The sequence below is a fragment of the Bombina bombina genome, chromosome 8 (genome assembly GCF_027579735.1).
Source record: "Bombina bombina isolate aBomBom1 chromosome 8, aBomBom1.pri, whole genome shotgun sequence".
NCBI classification, from domain to species: Eukaryota; Metazoa; Chordata; class Amphibia; order Anura; family Bombinatoridae; genus Bombina; species Bombina bombina.
The window spans coordinates 273,031,234-273,047,748 of record NC_069506.1 but is presented as its reverse complement, the minus strand read 5'-3'; the positions used below and the strand labels follow the sequence as shown (position 1 = coordinate 273,047,748).

General features: G+C 39.4%; 1 protein-coding gene across 1 annotated transcript; it reads right to left on the bottom strand.

The window, feature by feature from the left end:
• Nucleotides 1–12,101: 12,101 nt before the first annotated feature.
• Nucleotides 12,102–14,538, bottom strand: RNF26 (ring finger protein 26). The gene has a single exon (XM_053690056.1). The coding sequence runs from the start codon at nucleotides 13,932–13,934 to the stop codon at nucleotides 12,528–12,530; it is 1,407 nt and encodes a 468-aa protein (XP_053546031.1). The 5' UTR covers nucleotides 13,935–14,538; the 3' UTR covers nucleotides 12,102–12,527.
• Between the last annotated feature and the right edge of the window lie 1,977 nt (nucleotides 14,539–16,515).

Here is a 16,515-nt window from a genome sequence, read left to right as displayed (position 1 = left end):
TGTAGCTGTGATATAAAACTAACATATAGTGTGCTTAGCTGCTATGACTGGATATGTAGTAACTGTACCCTTTAGTAGAACTGTAGCTGTGATATAAAACTAACATATAGTGTGCTTAGCTGCTGTGACTAGATATGTAGTAACTGCACCCTTTAATAGAACTGTAGCTGTGATATAAAACTAACATATAGTGTGCTTAGCTACTGAGTGGATATGTAGTAACTGTACCCTTTAATAGTACTGTAGCTGTGATATAAAACTAACATATAGTGTGCTTAGCTGCTGTGAGCGGATATGTAGTAACTATACCCTTTAATAGTACTGTAGCTGTGATATAAAACTAACATAAAGGGACCTATCTATCAAGCTCCGAAAGGAGCTTGATGGCCCGTGTCTGAAGACTCGCCAGAAACAGCAGTTATGAAGCAACGGTCACAAAGACTGCTGCTCCATAACCTGTCCGCCTGCTCTGAGCAGGCAGACAGAGATCGGCGGAAATCAACCCAATCGAGTACGATCGGGTTGATTGACACCTCCCTCCTGGCGGCCCATTGACCGCGAGTCAGCAGGGGGCGGCGTTGCACCAGCAGCTCTTGTGAGCTGCTGGTGCAATGCTGAATACGGAGAGCGCATTGCTCTCCACATTCAGCGAGGTCTTGCGGACCTGATCCGCACTGTCGGATCAGGTCCACAAGACCTTTCATAAATAGAGGACATAGTGTGCTTAGCTGCTGTGAGCGGATATGTAGTAACTATACCCTTTAATAGTACTGTAGCTGTGATATAAAACTAACATATAGTGTGCTTAGCTGCTGTGACTGGATATGTAGTAACTGTACCCTTTAATAGAACTGTAGCTGTGATATAAAACTAACATATAGTGTGCTTAGCTGCTGTGACTAGATATGTAGTAACTGTACCCTTTAATAGAACTGTAGCTGTGATATAAAACTAACATATAGTGTGCTTAGTTGCTGTGAGCGGATATGTAGTAACTGTACCCTTTAATAGAACTGTAGCTGTGATATAAAACTAACATATAGTGTGCTTAGCTACTGAGTGGATATGTAGTAACTGTACCCTTTAATAGTACTGTAGCTGTGATATAAAACTAACATATAGTATGCTTAGCTACTGAGTGGATATGTAGTAACTGTACCCTTTAATAGTACTGTAGCTGTGATATAAAACTAACATATAGTGTGCTTAGCTGCTGTGAGCGGATATGTAGTAACTGTACCCTTTAATAGAACTGTAGCTGTGATATAAAACTAACATATAGTGTGCTTAGCTACTGAGTGGATATGTAGTAACTGTACCCTTTAATAGTACTGTAGCTGTGATATAAAACTAACATATAGTATGCTTAGCTACTGAGTGGATATGTAGTAACTGTACCCTTTAATAGTACTGTAGCTGTGATATAAAACTAACATATAGTGTGCTTAGCTGCTGTGAGCGGATATGTAGTAACTGTACCCTTTAATAGAACTGTAGCTGTGATATAAAACTAACATATAGTGTGCTTAGTTGCTGTGACCAGGGCCGTCTTTAACACAGGGCAAGAGTCCTTTAAAAAAAACTGCTGATGTGACATGGGGAACACACACATTCAATCCTAATACTGTCACAGTCAAAAGTATTCCGCTTATATATATATATATTTTTTAAAAACTGTGCCAGACCGTGCCGGTGTCATGTGACATGCCAAGCTATTGCCATGTGCTGTTTTAGATGTGCACTGTACAGCACTGAATGCAAAGCCCTAACTCGGCATCCAGCCATTCCCACTGCATCAGAAAAGGTCCTACTGGGGTTACCACTGTTACCAGGTAACTGCTCTGAAACTGCAGAAAGCTGGAGAGGCAGGCACGTGAGGATTTGAGCATCTGTGCAGCTGCATACACTGCTCTCTTCAGTCTTGAGGCTGTGTGACTCATCTCACACTGTATCCATGCAGCCTTGGACAGACAGCATCCAGTCTGCTGGTCCCCTTAGCCCTGCTCTTTCTGCTGTGGCCCTAAGATCAACTAACTGAAGTTTGTTAGGGGAACAGTGCTTTGTAGAAAGGTGTCAGTGGGAAGAATAAGTGAGTGCATACACGCCCCTCACCATGCAGCATTGTCTAGTGCAGGGTGAGAGGGAACTTGTTCCTAGCAAAGAAGTGACATGTGCTGCTGTGGCTGATGTATAGTGTCATGCTGATACTTCACACATTAATGTAAGGTTTATTTTTATAGTTTTTATTTTCTCTCTGTCTCAGATTTTACAGCTTCCCATAGTAGTTCTGCTGTTCTAGTCAGTAAACTTATATTTGTCTGCATCTCCATGCTTCTTCCTCAGTCTTTACCTTGCTTTGCTCCTGTTGGCTGCCCTAAATCTCTTTAACCAGCTAACCTCACACCAGAATCACATTCAAAAGAATATTAAATGAATCCACAGTGGAGGAATTTATATATTTATTTACTTATTAGTACTGCTTAGGTCCAGTTTCACATATTGCAATTTATTTCATTTTTTTTAAATGATTAGCCCAGCAGTGGATGATCCACCGCTGGGCTAATAATTAAAAATAAATAAAAAAAATTGATTTAGTTGTTTTTTGGGATGTTGGGGTGGAGAGCGAAATTGCATGGGGTAGGGGGGGCCCAAGAAAATGTTTGCCCAGAGCCCAGTCAATATTAAAGATGGCCCTGGCTGTGACTATGTAGTAACTGTACCCTTTAATATTATTGTAGATGTGATATAAAACTAACATATAGTGTGCTTAGCTGCTGTGACTATGTAGTAACTGTACCCTTTAATATTATTGTAGCTGTGATATAAAACCAACATATAGTGTGCTTAGCTGCTGGGACTGGATATGTAGTAATTGTACCCTTTAATAGAACTGTAGCTGTAATATAAAACTAACACATAATGTGCTTAGCTGCTGGCACTGGAAATGTAGTAACTGTACCCTTTAATAGTACTGTAGCTGTGATATAAAACTAACATATAGTGTGCTTAGCAGCTGGGACTGGATATGTAGTAACTGTACCCTTTAATAGAACTGTAGCTGTGATATAAAACTAACACATAGTATGCTTAGCTACTGAGTGGATATGTAGTAACTGTACCCTTTAATAGTACTGTAGCTGTGATATAAAACTAACATATAGTGTGCTTAGCTGCTGTGACTATGTAGTAACTGTACCCTTTAATAGTACTGTAGCTGTGATATAAAACTAACATATAGGCATCTATTTATCAAGCCGTCAACCGCAAATACGCTGGAATTACGCAGCGTATTTGTGGCAAGCCTGATTCGCCTTAGTTATCACACTCAACAAACCGACAAAAGTAGAATTTGGTGACGTAACATACGATCCGCCAGACTCAGTCCGACACAGATTGATGATTACATCACTACAGATGTTCCGAACGCAAGTTCGGCACTATCTGACTACTTTTGCTAGTTATCAAATAACTACCAGGTACGCTCGCCACTATTCCGGCCCAGCGTACCTGGTTTTCAGTCCGCCTGGAGGCGGCGGATGACATAGGAATCAATGGGAGTCGGAAAGCAGCGAAAGCTTATGTTCGCTGCTGCCCGATATCCCATTGATTCCTATGGGAATGTTTACACTTAACACCCTAACATGTACCCAGAGTATAAACACCCCTAATCTGCCCCCCCTAAACCACCGCCACCTAAATAAAAGTTATTAACCCCTATCCCGCCGCTCCCGGACCCCGCCACAACTAAATAAACTGTTTAACCCCTAAACCGCCGCTCCCGGAGCCCACCGCCACCTACATTATATTTATTAACCCCTAATCTTCCGCCCCCTACGCCGCTGCCACCTACATTATATTTATTAACCCCTAATCTGCCGCCCCCAACATCGTCGACACTATATTACATTTATTTACCACTAAACTTAAGTCTAACCCTAACCCTAACTTAAATATAATTTAAATAAATCAAAATAAATATTACTATCATTAAATAAATTATTCCTACTTAAAACTAAATACTTACCTATAAAATAAACCCTAAGATAGCTACAATATAACTAATAGTTACATTGTAGCTATCTTAGGGTTTATATTTATTTTACAGGCAACTTTGTATTTATTTTAACTAGGTATAATAGTTATTTAATAGTTATTAACTATTTAATAACTGCCTAGCTAAAATAAATACAAATATACCTGTAAAATAAAACCCAACCTAAGTTACAATTATACCTAACACTACACTATAATTAAATAAATTAACTAAACTAAATACAATTAAAAAAAATTATCTAAAGTGCAAAAAAAACAAACACTAAATTACAGAAAATAATAAAATAATTACAAGATTTTTTAACTAATTACACCTAATCTAATCCCCCTAACAAAATAAAAAAGCCCCCCAAAATAAAAAAGCCCCACCCTACACTAAATTACAAATAGCCCTTAAAAGGGCCTTTTGCGGGGCATTGCCCCAAAGTAATCAGCTCTTTTACCTGTAAAAATTTTTTTACAACCCCCCCAACATTAAAACCCACCACCCACACAACCAACCCTACTCTAAAACCCACCCAATCCCCCATTAAAAAAACCTAACACTAACCCCTTGAAGATCACCCTACCTTGAGAAGTCTTCACCCAAACGGACCAAAGTCCTCCACAAAGCCGGCAGAAGACTTCATCCAGACGGGCAGAAGTCTTCATCCAGGCGGCATCTTCTATCTTCATCTATCCGGCGTGGAGCGGCTCCATCTTCAAGACATCCGACGCGGAGCATCCTCTTCTGACGACGACTGAAGGTTTCTTTAAGTGACGTCATCCAAGATGGTGTCCCTTCAATTCCGATTGGCTGATAGAATTCTATCAGTCAATCGGAATTAAGGTAGGAGAAATCCTATTGGCTGATACAATCAGCCAATAGGATTAAAGTTCAATCCTATTGGCTGATCCAATCAGCCAATAGAATTCAAGCTCAATACTATTGGCTGATTGGATCAGCCAATAGGATTGAACTTCAATCCTATTGGCTGATTGCATCAGCCAATAGGATTTTTCCTACCTTAATTACGATTGGCTGATAGAATTCTATCAGCCAATCGGAATTGAAGGGACACTATCTTGGATGATGTCACTTAAAGGAACTTGCATTCTTCAGTTGCCGTCGTCAGAAGTGGATGCTCCGAGTCGGATGTCTTGAAGATGGAGCCGCTCTGCGCCGGATGGATGGATGAATATAGAAGATGCCGCCTGGATGAAGACTTCTGCCCGTCTGGAGGACCACTTCTGCCGGCATCGTGGAGGACTTCGGCCTGGTTGGGTGAAGACTTCTCAAGGTAGGGTGATCTTCAAGGGGTTAGTGTTAGGTTTTTTTAAGGGGGGATTGGGTGGGTTTTAGAGTAGGGTTGGTTGTGTGGGTGGTGGGTTTTAATGTTGGGGGGGTGTCATTTTTTTTTTACAGGTAAAAGAGCTGATTACTTTGGGGCAATGCCCCGCAAAAGGCCCTTTTAAGGGCTATTTGTAATTTAGTGTAGGGTAGGGCTTTTTTTTATTTTGGGGGAGCTTTTTTATTTTGTTAGGGGGATTAGATTAGGTGTAATTAGTTTAAAAATCTTGTAATTATTTTATTATTTTCTGTAATTTAGTGGGAGTTTTTTTTGTACTTTAGATAAAAAAAAATTTAATTGTATTTAATTGTATTTAATTTAGTTAATTTAATTAATTATAGTTTAGTGTTAGGTGTAATTGTAACTTAGGTTAGGTTTTATTTTACATGTATTATTTGTATTTATTTTAGCTAGACAGTTATTAAATAATTAATAACTATTTAATAACTATTGTACCTAGTTAAAATAAATACAAAGTTGTCTGTAAAATAAAAATAAACCCTAAGATAGCTACAATGTAACTATTAGTTATATTGTAGCTATCTTAGGGTTTATTTTACAGGTAAGTATTTAGTTTTAAATAGGAATAATTTATTTAATGATAGTAATATTTATTTAGATTTATTTAAATTATATTTAAGTTAGGGGGTGTTAGGTTTAGGGGTTAATAAATTTAATATAGTGGGGCGACATTGGGGGTTGGCAGATTAGGGGTTAATAAATGTAGGTAGGTGGCGGCGGTGTGGGGGGGGCAGATTAGGGGTTAATAAATATAATGTAGTTGGCGGTGGGCTCTGGGAGCGGCGGTTTAGGGGTTAATAATTGTATTTAGTTGCGGCGGGGTCCGGGAGCGGCGGTTTAGGGGTTAATACATTTATTAGAGTTGCGGCAGGGTCCAGGAGTGGCGGTTTAGGGGTTAATACATTTATTTGAGTTGCGGCGGGGTCCGGGAGCGGCGGTATAGGGGGTAAACGGTATAGTGTGGGTGTTTAGTGACAGGGTACCAAGAAAGCTGTAAAAAAAGCCGAAGAGCAGCGAGATCAATGACTGTTAGTTAACAACAGTCTGCTGCTCATCGCCCTGTACTTGGTGCGCGGCTTTTTGACAGCTTTTTTTGATAATTTTGGAGAATGTATTCAGGTCCGCGGCAGCGATCTTAGGCGACCGTATTGGTGCCATCGAATGCAGGTAAGTTGACAATTTGATAGTTGCCATAGTGTGCTTAGCTGCTGTGACTAGATATATAGTAACTGTATCCTTTAATAGAACTGTAGCTGTGATATAAAACTAACACATAGCATGTTTAGCTGCTGTGACTGGATATGTAGTAACTGTACCCTTTAATAGTACTGTAGCTGTGATATAAAACTATCATACAGTGTGCTTAGCTGCTGTGACTATGTAGTAACTGTACCCTTTAATAATACTTTAGCTGTGATATAAAACTAACATATAGTGTGCTTAGCTGCTGGGACTGGATATGTAGTAAGTGTACCCTTTAATAGAACTGTAGCTGTTATATAAAATTAACATATAGTGTGCTTAGCAGCTGTGACTAGATATGTAGTAACTATACCCTTTAATAGTACTGCAGCTGTGATATAAAACTAACATATAGTGTGCTTAGCTGCTATGACTAGATATGTAGTAACTATACCCTTTAATAGTACTGCAGCTGTGATATAAAACTAACATATAGTGTGCTTAGCTGCTGTGACTGGATATGTAGTAACTGTACCCTTTAATAATACTGTAGCTGTAATATAAAACTAACATATAGTGTGCTTAGCTGCTGTGACTCGATATGTAGTAACTATACCCTTTAATAATACTGTAGCTGTAATATAAAACTAACATATAGTGTGCTTAGCTGCTGTGAGTGTATATGTAGTAACTGTACCCTTTAATAGAACTGTAGCTGTGATATAAAACTTACATATAGTGTGCTTAGCTGCTGTGACTAGATATGTAGTAACTATACCCTTTATTAGTACTGTAGCTGTGATATAAAACTAACATATAGTGTGCTTAGCTGCTGGGACTGGATATGTAGTAACTGTACTCTTTAATAGAACTGTAGCTGTGATATAAAAATAACATATAGGGGTATATTAATTAATGTGCGAGCAGACACGATACAATGTAGCATATAATGTCCGCCGCACATCGATAAATGCCGACAGCATACGCTGTCGGCATTTATCATTCCACCAGCAGTTTACAAGAACCAATGCCGCACCCTGCAGATTTGCGGCCAATTGGCCGCTAGCAGGGGGTGTCAATCAACCTGATCATATTCGATTGGGTTGATTTCTGTCCACGACAGGCAGGTACTTACCCAGCAGATGTCCCCTCCACTGTTCTTACCTATATTCCTGAGGATACAGCAGAGAGCCCATCCTGTACTGTATGTAACAGTGAAGGACTATAGGATATACTGAGGGAGCACAGCTTTATGGTCAAACAGGAGGAGGCTGACGTAACTGTCCCAGCAACCCCTGTAGCAGGCTTGTGATCACAGCTCCATAGAGAGGATATACATTGCACAGTCAGTACTCTCCTATGCCCCTATCTTTCAGGAACTACTGAGGGGAAAATTTGGGATTAATATCCCTGTAATTCTTCTATAAACCCTGAACACCTCTATTCTTGCCTTCTCCTTGGCGAGGCAAAGCTCTACTGGGAGGGGAGAGGCCAACAAGCAAATTATGTTACCTGCAAATCAAATAGATGGTGTAGGAAATGTGTAGCATTTTAAAAATTTAAGTTACAGATTTTGCTTTTTGGCCTCTCTACGGGGCGTGGGATGAATCACAATTGTAACACATAAGCAGTGTTTAATGCCCTTTAAAAGACAAGAATTATGAACAGAAAGCATAACCTGGGACTCTGGGAGTAGACAGAACTACAAATAGCCACTAGGGGAGCTGTGTACCAAGCATATGAGCATTCAGCTGTATATACTGTATTAAATATGAAAGTCACCACCTCTCAGAAGACCAGTCTATCTTAAATTCCTATTATTTTTTTGATATATATACACACACACATATATATATATATATATATATATATATATATATATATATATATATATATATATATATATATATATATACACACATACACACACACACACATATACAAACACACACATACAACCCATAGAAACTCTGGCACTCTCTTGCAAACACATAGCTAGATTAAAAGCAAAATGGAAGAGTTAGTTAATGCATTTTCCTCCCTGAGTCCCTAACCTACAGTCACACAATGCATGCCTTCACCCAATCACACTGATATACAAACAAGGGACGATACAGGCCTTTTGTAATTTCCCTAGACACATACAAAACACAGAAATCTACTTCACTCACACAAGCTGTGCAGCTGTCTATGAGTGCTGGTGAGCACACAGGGCTGAGTGTTTTGCAGGTTCATGGGATGTGCACCCAGTCAATTTACTTCTATTATATAATTTGCTTAATTTTCTTGGTATCCTTTCTTGAAAATAACTAGGTAAGTTCAGGAACAGCAATGTATTATTGGGAGCTAGCTGCTGATTGGTAGCTGCACATATATGCCTGTTGTCATTGGCTCACCAGATATGTTCAGCTAGCTCCCAGTAGTGCATTGATGCTTCTTTAACAAAGGATACCAAAAGAACAAAGACAATTTAACAATAGCTTTACACTTTTTGCAGTGGCTACATTACTCTGTATTATTCATGTAGCCTTTTTATATGTTATAACTTTTATACTCAGTATAAAAAAATGCAAAAAATGCCTCAGCAGACTGCCCCCTTATTTCAGTTCTTTAGACAGACTTGCATTTTAGCCAATCATTGCCCTCTCATAATTAACTCCACAGGCATGATCACAAAGTTAGCTATATGGCACACATGAACTAACACTCTCTAGGTGTAAAAAACTGTCAAATGCATACAGATAAGAGGTGGCATTCAAGGGCTTAGAAATTAGCATATGTATCTACCTAGGTTTAGCTTTCAACTAAGAATACCAAGAAAACAAAGCAAATTTGACGATAGCAACGAATTGGAAAGTTGTTTAAAATGACATGCCCTATCTGATTTATAAAAGTTTAATTTTGACTAGATTGTCCATCTAAGTTATATTGAAGTACCATAATAATAAAAAATGACATGTTCCAACTCATTAAGAGCATGTCATTTAATAACCATCAACCCTGCACTACTGTGTGTTTAACCACACAGTGGAAGTGCAGCTTGGGACCCGTGGAGCACTGCTGGTCCCAAGCAGAACCCGCCACTGATCCATTCTGCAGCACTACTGTGCCGATTGGATCAGCAACCGTTTCCACACAAGACTACTAGTGCTCTGCAATCCCGAGCAAAGTGTAAATATAGTGTTACAGGGCTGAGAGTTGTAAAATTACAAGGTCTAACGAATTAGAGCATGTCATTTCAATTTTTTTAATTAGATTAATTCTGCAAACTTTCAAGAAACCTTTTCTGCTTCTTTAAGATTTACTATTTCTAATGATGGTTTACAATAGTGCATGATCACAAAAATCTTTACCAGAAAGGCAAAGGATTTCTTTTTTTATATACAAAATCTAGTTATCCTTAGTGAAACATCTTTGGAGTATACTTTATTTTGCTTCTTTTTCATGTAATTTAGCTCTGTAAATTAAGGATTTTATTATTCTCTGAAGTTGAAATGCACCCTGCTGTCTTCTCAAGGCTAAAACAGGAACATATCTTTCTCTAATTGGCTTTAAAGGGACATAAAATATATATTTTTTTTCCTTTCATGATTTAGAAAGGGTAAGCAATTTAAAAAAAAACATTCCAATTTACTTATATTATTTCATTTGCTACATTCTCTTGATATCCTTTTTTTAAAAGCCTATCAAAATAGGACTCTGTAGCTGCTGATTGGTGGCTGCACATAGATGCCTTGTGTGATTGGCACACCCATGTGCATTGCTATTTCTTCAACAAAGGATATCTAAAGAACGAAGCAAAATAGACAATAGGAGTAAATTAGAAAGTTGTTTAACATTGTATTCTCTATCTGAATCATGAAAGAAAAATGTTGGGTTTCATGTCCCTTTAACTGATGACTGCAAAACAATGTATAGTATACTAACATTATGACAGTGGCTAGCCTTGTTGCCTAAAGCCCAGATTGGCTCCTCCAAATAAGGCAAATAGCGAGTGGATTTTGGCTATCGAAAAACAATGGCAGTAAAATGGATGAAAGAAATAAACTTGGGTTTCATGTCCCTTTAATTATCTTGGTATCCTTTAGTGAAAGAGCAGCACTGCACTATAGGAAGCTAGCTGAACACATTGGTAAGCCATATATACGTGCGTTGAAGAGATACCTAGGTAGGCATCTGGAGCATAAAAAAAACAGGAAATAGCGCCGCCATCTAGTGCTCTGGCAAATGGATAACGTTCTTGCAAAACTGCTGCCATATAGTGCTCCAGAAATGGGCCGGCTCCTAAACATACACCCCTGCTTTTCAACAAAAGATATCAATAGAACAAAGAAAATTGACACTAGAACTAAATTAGAAAGTTGTTTAAAAATCTAAATCATGAAAGAATAAAATTGAGTTTCATATCCCTTTAAAAATAATGTATGTACTTCCACTTACAACACAAGCCTCTTTAACACAGCACTTGAAATATGAAACTTTCTATGCACATTAACACTATGTTTGCTGCAATTGGTTTACAATGGCCAAACCCACCACCACTTGCCTTATCTGGAGCAGACAAGGCTTGCCACTGTCATTACTACAACACGATCATCGTCATCACCTCTGCCAAAACAAGTTAGGGACAGGGCTTATGAAGGCTGCAGAGCATACTCCCACTTCTCAGGTTAGGAAATCCTCATAATATTCAGGTTTAAATTTCAGGGAAAATATGTCAAAAGAAATCACAAAAAAAAAAAATAGTTCGTTTTGTTTTTACTTTGACAAATTAAAAGTCCCTTTACCGATTAGAAACAGGGATCTATTTTTTGACGTTGGCTCAAGTTTCATTTTGGATTGTGCGGCTACACGGTTTCTATTTTTTAGCAAAAAAGTGTAGCAATGTTATAAGAGATTTTAGAAAACGCCTCTGGATAAGACAGAGATTTCCCAAATAGATGTTAGAGTTACAAAGAGAATATCTGTACATCTAACATGAGATCATATTGTTATACAGAGCTTAGTAATAAGTCAGAGCTACAAACTTCTTTTTTAAAAAATGAAATGTTTTTTTGTGAATTAACAGGAATGCATTCCTTAGGGTAAAAGGGAAGGAAAGGATGTTTAAAGTAGCAATAATATATACCAGCTCATTATTTAACCCCTTGTCTGCCAAAGAGGACTGCTGCACATTGCTACACAATGTATTGCAGTCCTTTCTGGCAACAAAGGGGTTAACTGCACTCTTGCTATATAGGGGCACGCTCAGTGCCCTTATAACATAGGAAGGAAGAGATACAATAAGGAGAGACAGAATAACTGAAACCCTTCTAAGAAGGGGAATTTGACCTGTGGGATCATTTCCAGTTATTGGGCTTTCACAGTTCCTGAGACACCCAGTTAGAACAAACATTGAGGGGAAACTAATCAAGGGGGAGTTTTGTTAAGCTTCCCTGTCTGACAGTCTCGGAAATGAAAAGCTCAAGTGCACGTATCAGTGAAAGTTTAAAAAAAAAGTCAGACATCACTTGCTCATTTAAAATTGTTTTTATACAGTGAAATCAAAAACACAGAATGTGGTCCCATTAATTAAAACATCACTGCCCAAAGAGGGTAATTGATTTCACAGTGCTTGTTCCCTTTACAATAAGCAGCTTTTCTTATGGTCACTCTTGTATGACCTTAACAATTTGGTCCTAGTTAAATGGCCTCTGTGAATAATGAAGCAAACGGAGTACATTGGTTTCAGAGATTGAATGTGTTACCTTCAGGCTCCCATATATTATTCCATCATTGCTATGTGCAACTTTTGCAACCAGTGAATATTACAGCCCTGTCTATTCAGATTATTCAACAACACCAAATACAACCCCCCCCCCCCCCCCCCCCCAGGGGAGTCTCTCAGTCACTGCAGTCCTGTATAGTAGATACTATACACGAGTTGCCATGCTGTCCTTCTTAAATATAGACATTTAATGTCTGTAGTATCATATGGCGGCACAGGGGGCAGTTTCGCTGGAGGATTGGCTGCTGAAGGAGGAGTTGGGTACAAGCTTCACAGAGACACAGGTGGCGACAAGGCAGCAATAGGACAGTCTTGGTCTCATCTTGACAAATCACACATTTTTTACTTTCTTCCTGCTGCTTGAGAAGCTTCCACGGATCTTGTGATGTCTCACCACCATCAACAGACACCGTATTACGCTCAGTAACAGAAGATGTTGGTATTGGGTTGTGTGCACCAGGGTCCCTCATTGGATGGTTTTGTGCCCCAAGAGCTCGCACAGATGGGTTGTGTGCTAAAGGAACTCTTGCAGGTGGGTTTTGTACTCCAGGGACCTGTATAGGTGGGATTTGTGCTCGAGGGATCCTCATAGGCAGATTTCTTTCAGCTGGGGCTCTTAGAGGTGGGTTCTGTTCCCCAGGAATCCTTCCAGGGGGATTATGTATTCTTGTCCTCTGGTTCCAGTACCTTTCCCACACTGCCCTGTACCTCCTGAACAACTGACTGCTTCTAGTTGCGGCTATTCTCCAGATTGCAGAGTTCAAAATTGCATATGCACAGACAAAAAACATGTGGTAAAGTTGTCCTGCTCCTCTGCGAAACTGGTGTATAGCAGCTGTCTGTCTGCTTAGTGCTCGACTTAGCCAGATTAGGAAAAGCAGGAGCAGAACCTCATATAAGTTCCTTAACAAAATCATGCCTAACCCCCTGCTAAGTGATGTCACTCCATCCAGAGCAAGCTGACACGGTGTCCACAGCAAAATAACTACTGCTAAAGCACTGCTAGAAATGTGAGAGAGCAACTCTGCTGCCAACTCTAGTCCAGTGAAGCACACGTCATTCAAGGAAAACCACAGGGCCATTACCAGGGATAAAACATTCTGCACTGCAATGAGACACATATTAACCAGACTGTTCACCAGGTAGGCTGCCAAGCTCCCAGCAATCCCCAGAGCTTCCCACATTTGGCGGTTCAATGCTTGCCCAGAAGTACCAATGTTGATTAGCCCTCGATGTACCATCTCTCTGCTCCGCAGCACTACATGGGAAAGCAGGTTCCAAACTAGTTTCAGACTGTCCAGTCCAACCAGGCCTCCTCGCAACAAATCACCTGCTGCCTGTAATCCACCCAATGCAAGGCTGCAGCATGAGTCACCAGCCCGAGCCACAAGTCCAAGCAGTCCTTCCCAGCAGTGAACCAGTCCCATGGACAATAGTCCAGGTAGGCCAAGGGTGAAGCGAATAGTCCAGAAGAGGAGAGAAAGTAGAGAAGACATTAGCCAGTAATTCAGGTCTAGGACCAGGAACAATAGATCCAATGTCCATCTTATGCTGTTAAGAAGTATGAGGAGGACCTGCATGTCTTACAAACACCAATTTATTATGGGTATGGGGAAATGGCTCAGCAGCAGCAGGAAACTTTAAGGCAAGTAAAGGTTAGAAGTTGAATCTCTGGAGTAGGGTCATACGGAACCTGGAATTCAGTACAAGAGCAGTCACATATTTCAGAAAAGGTGTCCATATATGTTGGGTATTGTGATCAGCGGTTTCTAGTTGCTTTGTAACGAGTAGGGATTATTATAAGATATATTTCAAAAGTAGAGGTCCCTAGATTTGTATATCCGGAGCAATCGCTTTTAGCAGCAGCAATCCATGTGCAGTGTCCCTCAGAGGATATTATTCTGCAGCAGGAATTCTCACTAGCGTGAGAGCATGTGCGAGGGCCCCCAGAAAATGTACATGAAAGGCAGGGCCCTTTTCAGGCACTAGATCAGGACCATATCTTTCAAGGGTCTTTGTCCTTATGGCATAACAAGACATACATTTACAACAGACATGCTCTTCTTCGGTCTCACGTATTACCGGTGTCTTTTACAGTTGCAAAAGTCATTGATGCGTTTACAGAGACAAATAGAAACAGTCCCGTTACACCAACGATCGTCTTCTACACTCTGGACACCGCCATATTGCTCCTCCAACAACTTGTTTGGGTGACAAAGACAAAAGTAATAGGAAAGCCGATTGCATCGATCCACGCTAAACACACAGGGTTTATTCAGGCTAAAAGGGCTTCAAACAATGGGTTAATCATGTGACTCGTCTGATTGGACTATTCAAAATAGGTGGAGTCCCATTGAAGCGCCTAATTGGACAATTTCAGAAATTGCCTGCTCTTCGGCCATCCCATCGGCAGTTTAAATCACGCAGGGAGCGAGTTCAAAGTTGATGCTTGTTTCTATTTAGTTTCGTTTTCACTTCATGTCACGTGATCAGACTGCTTCAAGCGTCATATTATACAACAAGCAAATGCAATGCTTTTATTATGAGACACGAAAGTGATGAGCTGCTGCAAATCTGTGTATATTGTGCCTTAATTAAACTACTGCGATACATTGTTTTAGCCCATTTTTCGTGGTAGAAATGCTGAACAGTAAATTAGATCAGTGTTTGTACGACAAGGAAGTTGGTTTCTTATTCAAGCTGTTTCTTATTCGTGAAATTCTGTTTCTTATTCATGGAAGTTGGTTTCTTATTCATTTTTTTGTCAGACTGCTTTAAATTGACTTTAAAATAAAAATATAGGTTTTATTTATATAATAATATGATTCATATAATGTAGTTACACAGAGGTGGAATCTCTTTATATAACAATTAGATATACAAACTGGAAAAAAGGGCATAGTTGGCACTAATACAAATATTAGTATTTTGAATAAGTAACAGATATTTTCAAAGGGTTAATAACAATTGGGTCACTGATTTCACTATGAATATTTACAGGGTAGATCCCCCTCCATGACATGCAATTGTTTTTAGCCTGGCCCAATGTTGTTTTGGGCACAGAAATTGATGCCATCATTGGCATAGGTGCTGTACTTCTTATTTTTGAATAAGTAACTGATACTTTCAAAGGGTTAACCATTGGGCCAATGATTTCACTATGAATATATACAGGGTAGATTCCCCTCCATGCCATGCAATTGTTTTTAGCCTGGCCCAATGGTGTTTTGGGCACAGAAATTGATGCCATCATTGGCATAGGTGCTGTACTTCTTATTTTTGAATAAGTAACTGATACTTTCAAAGGGTTAACCATTGGGCCAATGATTTCACTATGAATATATACAGGGTAGATTCCCCTCCATGCCATGCAATTGTTTTTAGCCTGGCCCAATGGTGTTTTGGGAACAGACATTGATGCCAACACTGACATTGGTGCTGTAATTACCATTTTTGAATACGTAACATATTTTCTAAGGGTTAATAACCATTGGGCCACTGATTTTACTATGAATATATACAGGGTAGACCCCCCTCCATGACATGCAATTGTTTTTAGCCTGGCCCAATGTTGTTTTGGGCACAGAAATTGATGCCATCATTGGCATAGGTGCTGTACTTCTTATTTTTGAATAAGTAACTGATACTTTCAAAGGGTTAACCATTGGGCCAATGATTTCACTATGAATATATACAGGGTAGATTCCCCTCCATGCCATGCAATTGTTTTTAGCCTGGCCCAATGGTGTTTTGGGAACAGACATTGATGCCAACACTGACATTGGTGCTGTAATTACCATTTTTGAATACGTAACATATATTAAGGGTTAATAACCATTGGGCCACTGATTTAAATATGAATATATACAGGATAGATCCCCCTCCATGACATGCAATTGCTTTTATCCTGGCCCAATGGTGTTTTGGGCACAGAAATTGATGCCAACACTGGCATTGGTGCTTTAATTACCATTTTTAAATAAGTAACATATATTTTCAAAAGGTTAATAACCTTTGGGCTACTGATTTCACTATGAATATTTACAGGGTAGATTCCCCTCCATGTCATGCAATTATTTGTGGCCTGGCCCAATGGTGTTTTGGGCACAGAAATTGATGCCAACACTGGCATTGGTGCTCTAATTCTCATTTTTGAATAAG

Bases quoted from the DNA above. Each gene is read 5' to 3' on its own strand.
- RNF26 (XM_053690056.1), bottom strand. From the start codon at position 13,934: ATGCAGGTCCTCCTCATACTTCTTAACAGCATAAGATGGACATTGGAT.